Raw genomic sequence first — 15,216 nt, 5'->3', positions numbered from 1 at the left:
TATACCCCAGCAAATTATCATTTAAAATTAGGGCTGTCAAGCTATTAAAAAAACTAATCGTGCTGCTAAACAATAATAGAATACCATTTATTTAAATAGTTTGGGATATTTTCTACATTTTCAAATATATTGATTTCAATTACAACACAGAATACAAAGTGTACAGTGCTCACTTTATATTTATTTTTGATTACAAATACGTGCACTGTAAAAAACAAAAGTAATAGTATTTTTCAATTCACCTAATACAAGTACTGTAGTGCAATTTCTTTATCATGAAAGTTGAACTTACAAATGTAAAATTATGTACAAAAAATAACTGCATTCAAAAATAAACAATGTAAAACTTTAGAGTCTACAAGCCCCCTCAGTCCTACTTCTTGTTTAGCCAATCGCTCAGACAAACAAGTGTGCTTACATTTGCGGGAGATAATGCTACCCGCTTCTTGTTTACAATATCACCTGAAAGTGAGAACAGACATTTGCATGGCATTATTGTAGCCAGCATTGCAAGATATTTACGTGCCAGATGCGCTAAAGATTCATATGTCCCTTCACGCTTCAACCATCATTCCAGAGACCATGTGTCCATACTGATAAGTGGTTCTGCTTGATAACCATCCAAAGCAGTGCGGACTGACGCATGTTCATTTCTTCATCTGAGTCAGATGCCACCAGTAAAAGGTTGATTTTCTTTTTTGGTGGTTCGGGTTCTGTAGTTCCGCATCGGAGTGTTGCTCTTTTAAAACTTCTGAAAGCTCTACACCTCGTCCCTCTCAGATTTTGGAAGGCACTTCAGATTCTTAAACCTTGGGTCGAGTGCTGTAGCTATCTTTAGAAATCTCAAATTGGTACCTTCTTTGCATTTTGTCAAATCTAATGTGAAAGTGTTCTTGAAACGAACAACATGTGCTGGGTCCTCATCCAAGACTGCTATAACATGAAATATATGGCAGAATGCGGGTAAATCAGAGTAGGTGACATACAATTCTCCCCCCAAGGAGTTCAGCCACATAGTTAATTAATGCATTATTTTTTTAATGAGCATCATCAGCACAGAAGCATGTCCTCTGGAATAGTGGGCAAAGCATGAAGGGACATACGAATGTTTAGCATATCTGGCACGTAAATACCTTGCAATGCCGGCTACAAAAGTGCCATGCGAATCCGTGTTCTCGCTTTCAGGTGATATGTAAACAAGATGCAGGCAGCATTATCTCCCATCAATGTAAACAAACTTGTTTGTCTTCACGATTGGCTGAAAAAGAAGTAGGACTGAGTGGACTAGTATGTTCTAAAGTTTTACATTTTTTGTTTTTGAGTGCAGTTATGTAACAAAAAAAATTTACATTTGAAAGTTGCACTTTCACCATAAAGAGACTGACTACTGTACTCATATGAGGTGAATTGAAAAATACTATTTCTTTTGTTTGCCATTTTTACAGTGCAAATATTTGTAATAAAAAAACACTATAAAGTGAGCCTTCTTTACTTTGTATACTGTATTATAACTGAAATTAATATATTTGAAAATGTAGAAAAACATCCAAAAATATTTAAAAAATTTCAATTGGTATTCTATTGTTTAACAGTGCAATTAAAACTGCGATTAATTGAGATTAATTTTTTTAATCACGATTAATATTTGAGTTAATCGCATGAGTTAACTGTGATTAATCAACAGCCCCGCTTAAAATGTATCATTTTGTGGTTGAGATACAGTGTGATGAAATGGTAAGAGGAGAGGACTGGAGTCAAGAATTCTGGATTCTCACCAACTCATCTCATGTCCTTGGACAAGTCACTTAACCTTGCAGTGTCTCAGTTTATCTATGCGAAATGCACAGCATTCTTACCTACCTCACAGCATTGCTCTACAACTTTATTCATTAGTGTAAGTAAAGTGTTTTGAGATCCTTATATGAAAGGCACCACAAATCTACAAAGTAGCATAATTTTATGTGCTGCAGTTGTTCAAACACTGTACATTAAACAAAATTCACCAAGAAATAGTTGGAATAGTTGGCAGACCTATATATTCCCACAGAGAATAGCTATGGCAAAACTACTGTCAGCATATTTTCTCTCATCAGTGAAGAAAAAGAGCGTTGCCCCTTTTGATACTGTCTTCCATTTGCTTTGCACTGTGTGGGCTATACTGCAACCCATGGATCTCACACATGAAGCAGGCTTCTGTTTTCCATACAGTGTGAAAGAAAAAATTAGGTATCCTTGAGCAACTGACATAATTAACTACTGCAGTCTCTATATTTCCAGGACATACCAGGAGGAGGTGGAATTATGAGATGAGGAAAGGCATACGATTAGAAATATCTTTTTTGGTATTCTGTTTCAATTTTTCCTAACAATAAAGGCAACTAGACAATAAATAAGTATTAACTAAGGAAGTGCTGCACTTCACTAATTATATTCAAGACAAAGATGGATTTAGCATTTAGGAATAGTTTTTTGGTGAAGGAGGTTAAAAAAGAGGCTAGAGGAGATAAAAAACAAGAAGTCTCTACCAGCCCTAAAATCTATTATTCTATAATTACTTTTAAAATAATTAACAACATAAGATAATCAAGACACACCACAGAAAAAATGCATTAAAAGCTAAACAAAGAATGAGAATCCAGTATCTTAAGAGTGAAATTAATTTTGTAAAGGTATTTTGTGAAAGAAAATAACTGGCTCATGCACCTTTTAGGGCTTTTTATTCTGCATAAAGACGACTTAATAAGGCTTAATATTTAAAAATAGCCAAAAAACAAAAACTTTTTTTCTGCTTTTTATTATATTAACAATTCTCGCCTTGTTTGCCCAGGAAGACACTGATGCCCGGAAAACTAATGAAATTATAACATTGCTTTAGTTAAAATGAAAGTTCAGCAATGGGAAGGGATTTTTAGTCAGACTTTAATTTTTCCATTTGCTTTTAACAAGTACTTAATTTTAAGGTGTCATAACTATAAAGGGAAGGGTAACAGCTGTCCTGTGTACAGTACTATAAAATCCCTCCTGGCCAGAGACTCCAAAATCCTTTTCCCTGTAAAGGGTTAAGAAGCTCAGGTAACCTGGCTGGCATCTGACCTAAAGGACCAATAAGGGGACAAGATACTTTCAAATCTTGGGGGGGGGAAGGTTTTTGTTTGTGTTCTTTGTTTGTGAGTGCGTTCTCTCTCGGTACTGAAAGGGACCAGACATCAATCCAGGTTCTTCACATCTTTCTAAACAAGTCTCTCCTATTTCAAACTTGTAAGTAAATAGCCAGGCAAGGCATGTTACTTTTCCTTTGTTTTCTCAACTTGTAAATGTACCTTTTACTAGAGTGTTTATCTTTGTTTGCTGTACTTTGAACCTAAGACGAGAGGGGAGTCCTCTGAGCTCTTTAAGTTTGATTACCCTGCAAGGTTAATTTCCATACTAATTTTACAGAGATGATTTTTACCTTTTTCTTTAATTAAAAGCCTTCTTTTTAAGAACCTGGTTGATTTTTCCTTGTTTTAAGATCCAAGGGGTTTGGATCTTGATTCACCAGGAGTTGGTGGGAGGAAGGAGGGGGGATGGTTAATTTCTCCTTGTTTTAAGATCCAAGGGGTTTGGATCTGTATTCACCAGGGAATTGGTGAAGGTTTTTCAAGGCTTCCCAGGGAGGGAATGGTGGCAGCGGACCAGAGCTAAGCTGGTAGTTAAGCTTAGAAGTTTTCATGCAGGCCCCTACATTTGTACCCTAAAGTTCAAAGTGGGGATACAGCCTTGACATAAGGCTAGTCAACATTTTGGACACAAATCAACATCTTGGACACAGGATGGTCCGTAATAAAGATTCAACACCCTTGCCCTGTCGATTAAGGTGCTATGAGTTCACAATAAGCAGTTGCTAACACATTCAGAAGGTATCCTATCAAAATTAAGGAACACCAGACGATGTTATTGAGATCAGAAAACAAGCAGGGAAAAGTGTTTTTTGTTTTTTTAAATAAAAAGGACAGCAAAAAAGGCCCCATATAAAACACAACATTCTTTATAAGTCACCTTTAAGGGAAAACCTGAAAGCAATAAATGCTTCTAGAAAGACAAACTGAAGTTTTAAAATAAAGTTCCATTGACATTTGGATGGTTATTTCAAGTTTCTTGTTCCTGATTTTTGCCTGGCGCTACAGTAAATCTCTCTGATTGAAGATCTAGAGTTAGTACTCATTTATCTTCTTTACAGATGGATCTACTGTAGTAACTAAAAAGACATGAATTAATTGCCTCACTTATTCTCTTTCATCTCTAAATCCTGTCAATATAACTGTTCTGTTTCTTTTTTTCAATGAACATGTTTTGAGGTGCATTTTTTGGTAGCCCATTACCATATAACTTTGATGCTTCCTTTGACTTTTTAAAAATATTTTTTCAGTAAGAGGGAAATTCATCTTTTCCTTTCACACAGACTGAGCAATCAGGCTGCATATAATAAATGGGGTGGGAAGGTATGATGTTCACCCACCCACACATCCTACCAGCAGACTACGAGACTACGTAAGTGCAGACATTGTGTTTAATCCGCCCCCAAAGGGGTCTTCTGGTACCAACTTGTTCTAAGTTCTGCCCAATGTTCCTCATGCCACCTTTGGTGAGGGAGCTTGTGACCCAAGCTTCTCCTTCCTGAAGGGCCTCATAAGACACGCCCTCTGCCTCTGGGTGAATGTAACCATTACAGAATTAGAGATTTTAGGAAGGATCCTCTTGAATAGCCTACTGCTGCAATCAGGGCCGGCTCTGGCTTTTTGGCCGCCCCAAGCAAAAAAAAAAACCAAACCTGCGGCACGGCCAGAGCCAGGGTGCAGGGGGACTCCCTGCGCTGCAGATGTGCCCCGGCTAGTGGGGGGAGGGGGAAGGAGCGGGGGGGAGAGAGAGAGAGAAGGGTGGCAGCCAGGGCTTCAGCAGGACGCTGCCACACAGCCCCGCCACCTGCTGGGAGGGCTCTGCGCTGCTCCGGTCGGCTGGGAGGGAAGGACACGGGCTGCCTTGCCGGGCTTGCTGCAGGGCACTCCCGTCCTCTGCGCTGCCGCCCCCTACAGGGCAACCAGAGCGGACCACCACCAAAAAAAAGCTATGCCACCCTAGGATTGGGCGGAATGCCGCCTCCTACAAGCTGCCGCCCCAAGCACCAGCTTGCTTGGCTGGTGCCTGGAGCCGGCCCTGGCTGCAATGTTGCCAACTCTCATGATTTTATTGCAAATCTCATAATTTGACATTTATTTTAAAGTCCTAGCTTCTGGAATCATGTGATAATGTGAGAATCTCAGCTTTAAAAAAAACGTTTCTAGACCTCATGGCTGAAGAGAAAAGATTGAAAACGTGAACCCTAAAAGCTCAAAGCCAGAAGGCAAATAAAAGCCTGCCACATATATTTTTTTTAAATCTCAAGATTTTTAAGGCAGTCTCGTGATTTTTGAACACTCACATTTGGCAGTACTGCTCCAGCCCCCTGTTCTCCCAAAAGTGAAGTAGTTCCTCTCTCCAACTTCACTAATTAAGTCCCATAAACAGGTATCCAGCAAGAGTCCACACTCCAGCTGAGAAATGTTACTTTGTGTTAACACATTCAAAGCCAATATAAATTGGAACTTTACTTTAAAAAAGCATGTAGTAAGCTTGCGAAGATATTGGTCCCAATCTTGATGTGACACATTTTACAGGGATGGAATTTACACAGATGAAAATGAGATGAGATTCAGGCCCATTAGGTGTAGATAATCTGTGAAGGCAACAAAAATGTATAGCTGTCTTCATAACATATGTTAATTAAGCCAGAACTTAAGAGTTGTACGGTCATGCTCCTTGACATTGAGTTCTACCATTATGGCAAGAGCACAAATAAGGCCATATTTATGTTACCTTTAAATGATACAATATTTAATGTTTAAAAGTAGAGATACAAACCTTTCTAAAAGTGCACATTGCAATTTCTCCATCAAAACTGTACCAAGTCATTTTCAGGCCTAGAGCTCATCACAGTACAAGTATTTGTGGAGCAGCTGGTAGTAGAGCTGAAGGTAAGTAGATCTGCATTTCAACTATAAATCACTGTTTTAAGAGGTTTATAGAAAAGCTGTCAAAAAAATCCCATACACATTTTAAGATGAAGCAAAAAAAAATTTAATATCTGTTCCAGGGAAAAAAGAAGTGGCCCATTTTAAGTAATAATAAATAATGACAACAACAGAATTAATAGGTTTGGGACACTGATTTTGTACTCCTGCAATGCAGAGACTAAAAATGCTCAAGCACTATATACCTCTATGGAGCTATATGTTTATTAATAATAACGGCATTGAAAAGCTGCCTTTCTAAATGGAACATTTATTCAGAAAGAACCATGTTTACAGCCCTGGCTGTAACACAATCTGCAAATAAGTAATGTCAATTAGCAATGTACCTTCTGGTAGTGAATTCAAGGGTGAGGTCAATGCATATAACAAATAAAAATTCAAAAACGTTTCCTGGATATTGATCAAACAAAGGCTGACTAACATACTTTCCCAAGTAAATAGCTAAAATCATTCTTTTAGCATTTCAGAAGATGACCACATTCATCTATTACATACACTTCCCCCTATGGGCTGGAAATTTCATCAAAGTTGGAAAAACATTTAATATGTGTGAAAGATGCAGAATTGACAGTACTGGGAACAGAAAACCTTAATACAGCCTCACAAAAGTACAACAGTTGTACAAGTTTTTCACCTCACTTCAGCCAGTTCATCAACTCTGATTTGTAGGGATAACCTCTACTTTGGAGGGAAAGGGACTTCTAATCTCCAGGCTATTCTATCCTTGTCCTCTCTGCTGAGACCATTAATAAGTGTACAAAAACACCATCACATGGACATGTGTCCACCAGGAATGTGACAGATGACCAACAGATTTTATACAGGCTAATAAATAGTCATTAGATGGCAGTGAGTGTTATCCATAACTAACCTCAACTGGATCTGAACCAGTCACAGACTCATATCCCCCTTTTAGTTCGATGGGCCACCCTCCACCCATATGTGCATAGGTGCAAGCATACAACCCATCTAGAAATCTCAATTATTTGTGAAAGGGCAACTGTAAAAGGACTATTCAGAAGAATTAAAAAAAAAAAAATCTAGTGATCTAATCCAATAAAACTGAAACACCTGTCTTCCAACACCAACCATTATTCATGACTCAAATTGCTGAACCATTGAGTCTCTCAACAATTTCTTTGAACTGGGTAGCAATACTTTATCTATTAAGGATCTTTACACAAGACAGCTCAACTTGGCTGACATCAAATACAGTACAATGAGGCCCTGTTTCAATTAACTTTAAACCTTAAGCCAAATCCATCTTTTTCCCCCTCCATCTCAACATTATCCAATTATCTGTAATTTTACTAAATTGCATATACAGAAAATAATTTATTTGGCATTGTATACTACACACTTCTAAAATACACTAACAGTTGTTTTGAGACACAGTCTAGAAAGAAACATCCAGGGATGCTCTAAGGACCCACCAGGTAAGTCACACAAGGGCACTGAGGAAGAGCAGTTTAACTGTAACTCCACAGGCATCCTTGAGATACTCAGCAAATGGCCAGCATTCTGACAATATGAACACTGCACCTTCTTTACAAAGCCAACTCTCAGACATAGGCACAATGAATTACCACAGGAAATAATGTGATGCACATTATAAAACCACAAATAAAAGATGAAATTATTCAACAAGGAACTCTACCAACATGATGGAGAGTATTTAAGTTTAGATTCCTTGCAGCCAGAACCTTCTGACAGAATTTTCTTTCACACTAATCTTTAGTATAACATTGCAGAAAAGATGGCTGAAGCAGACTCTGCATAGAGAATTTCATTATTTGCTGTAATTACAATAGACTTATAACAAAAATGATAATTGCTGAATTAGTATTATTCTTTGCTAAGTAAAAAACAAATGAGGTTTGGTGGGGTTTTTTGTTCTGTTTTAAACCAGAATAACACAATAGTCAGTAAAAACAAGAAACCACTAGGTCACTGGTTCAAACGACTGATGGTCCCTTTGCTCCACCCACACATCCTGCTCATTCTTTCCCTTAGAAACCTTCTTATTTTCATATTTCATCCTATATGCCCCTTATGCTTCTAACAGTTCTATTCAGACACACCAAATGCCCTCTCTTTTCATTGAAATCCTTCCTCAAAACCAAATTCTTATGTAAAGTTTTTCACCAATAATCCAAAATAGAAAGATATTGTGTGTGTGTGTTTTTTAAAAGGGAGAAAAAGAGCCACTGTTTTGAGATTGTATCTCACCTGGTTCCCTAGCATGTTGTGTGTCTGTATTGTAGGTGAGACATAGATTGTAAGTCTTTTTGGGAAAGGTCCATTTCTTTCTCTGTATATTTTCAACACTCAGCAATAATAAATTCAGTGCAAGTCAGTAGCATCTGAAAGACATCTTCTGTACAGTGGCCTACCTGAAATGACAGGTGTCCACACTATAGTTTGCACTAACTTGTACTCTCATGAACTGTCTGAGCAGACACACCAAAAATTGAATGGATGTGACTAGAGAATGAAGTACCCTCTCACCCCTAAAAGTCATCCCACTTGATGAGGGTCCAGGCACAAAGGGGCAGAGGCAATCTTGAGAAAAGTTGCACTGAAAGTAGCAGCGCTGTATGTAATTATATATACCGTGAAATAAATGTGAATGGCATTCTGCAGGCAAAACAGTGTTCCTGCCCCAAACCTCTTACAATAGAAGGCCCTGATCACATGAGACTAATGGTCCTTTTGCAGGATTGGGGCATAAATTAAGACACAGTAAGATGAAGCTTCGCCTCATATCAAGAAAGATATATTAGAATCAGAAAATATACAGAGAAGGGCAACATTATTAGGGGTATAGAACAGCTTCCATATGAGGAAGGATTAAAAAGACTGACTGTTCAACTTGGAACAGAGATGACTAAGGGGAGATATGATAGAGATCCATAAAATCATGCATGGTGTGGAGAAAGTGAAGTGTAGTTTACCCCTTCACATAACGCAAGACCCGGGGTCACCCAATGAAATTAATAGTCAGCAGGTTTAAGAAAACAAAAGGAAGTACTTCTTCACACGGCACACAGTCAACCTGTGGAACTCATTGCCAGGAAATGTTGTGACGTCCAAAACTATAAATGGGTTCAAAAAAAGAATTAGATAGGTTTATGGAGAATAAGTGCATCAATGTCTATTAGCCAAGATGGTCAGGGACACAACCTCATGACCCTAAGCCTCTGAGATGCTCCAGGGGATGATGCACTAAATAACTGACCTGTTCATTCTCTCTGAAGCATGAGATGTTGGCCACTGTCGAAAGACAGGATACTGGGCTAGATGGACCATTGGTCTGGCCCATTATGGCTATTCTTAAGTTTAACATTGGTAATGAGGAAGAGGAGGAGGACAAGGATTACAGCAGAAAGATCATACAGTTGTTTTCGTTGGTAACTTGTGTGATTTGAGGCCCCTCAAGGTTGTTTGTTTTAAAATGATGCCATCACTGCATAGAGAAGACTAGTACTTCTAGTTCACATGGAAGAAGCATTAGGGAGGCACTTGGCAAAATTCCTGTTCCTTGGATAAAATTATAACTTTCTTCTCCAGGACTGTGAATCCTGCATGTTTCATTAGCATTAAATGTGCATTTATTTAGCTGGTAAGCAAGGATAGGGACTTCAGAATCATTGAAATGTTGGGATGGAAGGGACCTCAAGAAGTCGTCAAGTCCAGCCCCCTGCACTGAGGCACGACCAAGTAAACTTTCTATCAGGGGCTTGAAGCAGACATGGTCTTTTTCTGTGTATATCAGTGCCTAGCACAGTGGAGACTCAATCCCTGACTGTGGCCTCTAGGCACCACCACCATAAAAATAGTAAATAACAACAGTACTAATACTACTACTTAACAAGGGGGAAGGAGGAAGGCAAGCAGTAAACACTGGCTCAGTGAAAATTAATAAATAAAATCATACCTTTAACAGCTCAGGGAGAAGCGTTCTTTCCTTTTTATCACTTTTCACACTGATGGATTCTTCTTCCTTATTTGCAAAGCTGAAAATCAAAAATAAATTGAACTATTTTAAAGACCTGCATTAGGCAGAGCTACTTAACACAAGAGGCACTGCATCATGCAATTTAAAAGCAAAGCTGAAAGGTACGGTATTTGTTTGTTTGTTTTTGGTTAAAAAAAAAAAGAGCACATTGCACATATCTACTCTTAAAAAAAAATACAAAATTCTGCCTGCAACACTGGGACTGAGCATGCTCAGTTGCTGTATGGAGATGGTGCATGCACAATATGTGCATGGCACACTGGAGCTATGAGGAAACGGCACATGCTCAGTGCAGATGGAATCTTCAAAAACTTCAGCTGTCAAACTAACAAAACTCTAAACATGTCCAAACTGAGATTTTTTTCCAGACAGAAGCTTATAACTTGGCCAAATTTGAATGAATTTTCACAGGGACAGCAAAAGGCACAACACTGACACCAGGGCGACCACTCTGCTAAAGTTTAAGTCCTTGTTCCAAGGCAGGGATATGCTAGAGCGTCTCAAAAAAATTCTTACAAGAAGTTTGTTAACAAGAACAAAACCAACATACTTTCCCCCCTATTCTTTTTCTTGGGAATGGCAGATAATTTTTGCTGAAACTTTCCCAAAAAACTTCAGCCTTAGGCAGGCAATTGGCATGAAAATTTCAGCCAAAATAGTTTAAGTTACAAGCAACTGAAAACAGGGTCCCATAATGGGAAGTGTCAGACAACCTTAACTATAGTCATTGCTGCCTGTTCTTCCTGTAATATGCCAACAATCCAAACCAATCTCACTCTTACCTTCATTCCCCTGCATGCAAAAATAGGGAAGAAGAAAAGTTCACTTGATGGCTTCTCAACAATTTGTGAAGACAGTCTTATACCAAGGTACCCTGTATTTATGAAACACTGTGCTATAGTAAGATGATCATCATCTAGTGTATCTCTTACTCAATAAAGCCTTCTCAGTCTACTTAGATTCATACTACAGGTGAAAGGCACATTTCTGTCACTGTATGTTTCTTTATATGTAAAAGAGGATTTGAAAGTTATTGGCTTTTTGAAAATAAGGAAAAAGCCTCTACACATGCTTCTTTTAAAATAACCAGGAATAGTGAAGGGTCTTCTCTGGTTTCATTGGAGAATTTAGAAAGCTCTCTCAGTTAACTGGCTGCTGGGCCATGTGCATGTCTAACTCTTTCACAAAGAGTTTTACTCCCAGGTGTTTGTCAGGAGTTTGAGCTAAATGTGTTAAATACACATGTGTTTGAGTTAAATACAAAAAAATTGTCAACAGTCTGACTAAAAATCCCTCCCCCTCTCAATTGCTCAGATTTCAAAAGTCCTCCAACAGAAAGTAAACAAGACCAGCTATTTCTAACTTTAAAGAGCAGTATTTAGCCATTAAGCCTTTTATGCAGAGACAGAAAGAGCCATTTCTTTTCTCTCTTTCACAGGTTAGGGTTAAGCTCAAAAACAACTACAGTAGGATCACTATTTTAAAGTATTTTTAAACACTTGTCCAGAAGTATTTAGCTCATTCAACAGGCACTTTTTAAGCACATATATAAACGGAAAGAAATAATAAAATTAAAGATTTAGTCCACCCTGCTGCATCTCAGAGAGAAAGTTTTGATGGATTAATACTGTATCCCTATTAATTTCTTGTCTTGCCTTGCATGTGTTCCATGAGGAAGATTTCACAACCTCCTTTAGGCAGATCATCGCTCCATAATAAAAATTCTTTACTGTATTTAACCTAGTTTCTCCCCTCTTAGGGCAAAATCCTACTCTCAGATCTACATGGCTTATCTTGATGCTGATATACTTGATGTCAATAGGAGCTCCCTGCATATAGCAAAAACTGAATAATGGGGTTGACATTCACTACGAGAGGAGGATTTTCCCCTAAGCCTTTAGGGCATTGCTTCTTATGGGACCAATCTGGATTATTAATAAAACTCATCCTGTCTTTTTCTTATGACATGTATTTATAGCCCATTAGAATCCTACCCCATCATCATTTTTCCTCTACCCTTTACCCTCTCCTTCATAAACCATGTTTTCTAAAACTTTTAGCATTTTTGGCTGCTTTTTTACAGACAAAAGGCAATATCTTTAAAGTATAATACTGACAGATACCAGATTTATTTTGTTCTAGCATCAGCCTCGCTTGGACAGGGTACTGTAGAATCCTGCAATATGTGCAGTGAATCAAGAGTTAACTTGTGTTTAGTTCTTAGGCAAATGTCTTAAAATAAACAAAGTAGAAAAAACACAGCTTTACTTTCTAGCCACATTAAAAACAAAACAAAAACTTTCCCCCACCCTCCAAAACTAAACCTGAAAGTTACCTTATTAAATTAGTCTTTTTTAAAAAATCTTCTATGTGTTTCAACATTCTAAACCTTCTGCTTTAATCAGTAAATAACATTGTTTTTACAGAGCCCTTGGTACATACTAGATGAGTCACACTGTAAATAAATAAATAAATAAATAAATAGATTAAGCACAAAAGCTCTCTCCGCAGAAAATGTGGCTCTTGGATTGTTTTGTTTTCCCCTGAAAGTTGAGACTACCTTCCAAAGCAGAGAACAATAAGTGTGTCCCCGCTGATGTCAAATATTACATTTAGGTCTGGAGAATAGTCCAGTTATTGCCGAGCAGACTTTTGATGACCTAGATTAGCATTCTTATATTACCACAAGAGAGAACTTGAATTCAGTGTTTTTATCATCATTGAATGTCATGCAATTGAAGCATCTGCAAATATTGAAACATGCAACCCTATTTTCCAGGCAGAAAAATAGGTATTAAGCATTAGTTGTACTTTCACAGGAAAACTACATAAATTCCTTCTCTACTGTGTTCAAAACATAGGTGAGCTAATGTAACTGTTCCACTCCCATCCTCCTGTTGCAATAGAACGACCCCTTCACACAGCTGATAAAACATACTATAGTAAAAACTGTGTTGTCCAGCACTTTACCAACTTGAAAAGTCTACAAACCGGCATTTCTGATCTTTAACAGGGTCTGGCTGGTGCGGGGCCGGCAGGTTCCCTACCTGGCTCCGCGAGGTTTCCTGGAAGCGGCGACAGATCTCTGCTGCTCCTAGGCGGAGGAACGATCACAGGGCTCCATGCGCTGCCCCCACCCTGCCCTGCGCGTTGGCTCTGCAGCACCCATTGGGCGAGAACCACAGCCAATGGGAGCTGCGGGGGTGATACCTACAGGCGGAGGCAGCGCGCAAAGCTTTCTGGGCACGTCTCCGCTTATGAGCGGCAAGGACATATCGCCGCCTGCGTGGAGCTGCCCGAGGTGAGCGCCGCCCAGATCCGGCGCCCTGAAACCCCTCCTGCACCCAAATTCCCTCCCAGAACCCATGCCCCGCACCCCAATCCCCAGCCCCTCCTGCACCCAAACTCCCTTCCTTTTAGCTAACCGGAATTTTTGACTTACCGACACCCCCCCATTTCCCCAACATGTGCGATAACAAAGCTGTTACTGTACATATTTACATACAATAAGAGTGTACATTCAAGAGATATGAAGAATAAAGTAAGTATGAAGTTTATAATGACATACTCCCAGGCAATTTATATGTACATATGTTTTGCCAGAAGCTGGGAATGGGTGACAAGGCATGGATCACTTGATTACCTGTTTTGTTCATTCTCTCTGGGGCACCTGGCATTGGACACGGTCAGAAAACAGGATACTGGACTAGATGAACCATTGGTCTGACCCAATATGACCATTCTTATGTAATGAAGATGCCCCAAAATTATATGAATCTATTTCAATTCTAACTGTCAAGTCTCAGGAAGTTACCAAATTCAATTTTTCAAGCAACATTATAATTGCTTTACACTGATAGCATGGACAAATGAAATTCTGACCCAATGTATTCTAGGTTTCATTATTTATAATACTTAACAGCAGTGAATATTCTGTAAGATATTTTGTAAAAATAATGAACTCTTAGTAATGTGATACAATACACCACTCAACTATCCTATCCTAGCTACAAAGTGAGAACAGATGACTGATGGGTGGGGAGAGGGGTTCACCAAGGGCATTAGGGAAGTGTAAATTCACAACATTCTACATTTTTTCCACATATGCTGTTGTAGTCACGTGGGTCCCAGGATATTAGAAAGACAAAGTGGGTGAGGTAATATCTTTTATTGGACCAAGTTCTGTTGGTGAGAGAGACAAGCTTTCGAGCTTACACAGAGCTCTTCTTCTAGTCTTTCTTTCAGTCTCACTACATCCCCATCGAAAGTTTCTCTCAATACAGCTGTTGTACCCATACCTACTTCTTTTCTTAGCTATTTTGTTCATATAAAGATTGATCCTGCAAGGCTCTGAGCCCGCTGGCACCAGTCCATCAAAGCACTTAAATATGTGCGTATCATTAAGCACGGGAGTATTCCCATTAAAGTCAAATGGGACTACACACATGTTTAAAGTGCACTGTGAGCTGATGCAGCAAAGAACACTCAGAGGTTTCAACACTTCCACTAAATAGACAAGGAGAATTGATCCCATGAAACTATGACTTTTTAATCAGACCTGGTTCACAGGCTACTTTATATTGTTTTTAGAGAACTGATGACAGGACAGTCTATTAAACAGATTCAAACAATCTGTCTGGAGTTAACAGACAAGCTTGCCAAAACACAGTTCTAAAAACTCGTGGCTACAGTACCATGTCTCAGGATATCTAAAAGGTATCAGTAGGTTAAAAGGTGCAAAGTGGTGCACCCATACCATGTAGCTATTAGCAGATATCTAGTACATTCAAACTAGCTTTGCGCTGCCCCACAGGTGCAAACTTGCCCTAAAGTTGGTTTGACTGGTCTGAGAAGGATCACTTCAGTGAAGAGAGATCATCAGGATGCCCAGACTCATCATTATAGTTACTAAGTCACCACCCATGACTAGCATAGAGGGTGTCATGGAGTCACTGGGTCAGGTCCAGGCCCCAGCCTGTCACCAGTCTCCTGGGAGCGACCCCTTTAGTGTGCTAGGCCCCAAGGACTCACACAGTTCCATAGGGGCAGGCCCATGGCCTTCAAGACTGGGCTGCCAGTACCACCATTCCC

At 39.1% G+C, this 15,216-nt stretch overlaps 1 protein-coding gene across 1 annotated transcript in view; it reads right to left on the bottom strand.

Moving 5' to 3' along the window:
- Window positions 1-15,216, bottom strand: part of CRYBG3 (crystallin beta-gamma domain containing 3) — a 135,934-nt gene that overhangs the window by 97,223 nt on the left and 23,495 nt on the right. Inside the window, exon 2 of the mRNA XM_054046201.1 lies at window positions 10,045-10,123. Within this exon, the coding sequence (XP_053902176.1) occupies window positions 10,045-10,123 (79 nt within the window). The remainder of the gene's footprint in view (window positions 1-10,044; window positions 10,124-15,216) is intronic.

Source organism: Malaclemys terrapin, chromosome 1 (genome assembly GCF_027887155.1).
Source record: "Malaclemys terrapin pileata isolate rMalTer1 chromosome 1, rMalTer1.hap1, whole genome shotgun sequence".
NCBI lineage: Eukaryota > Metazoa > Chordata > Testudines > Emydidae > Malaclemys > Malaclemys terrapin.
The sequence above is the reverse complement of the archived record's forward strand: the minus strand, read 5'-3'. Positions and strand labels throughout refer to the sequence as shown.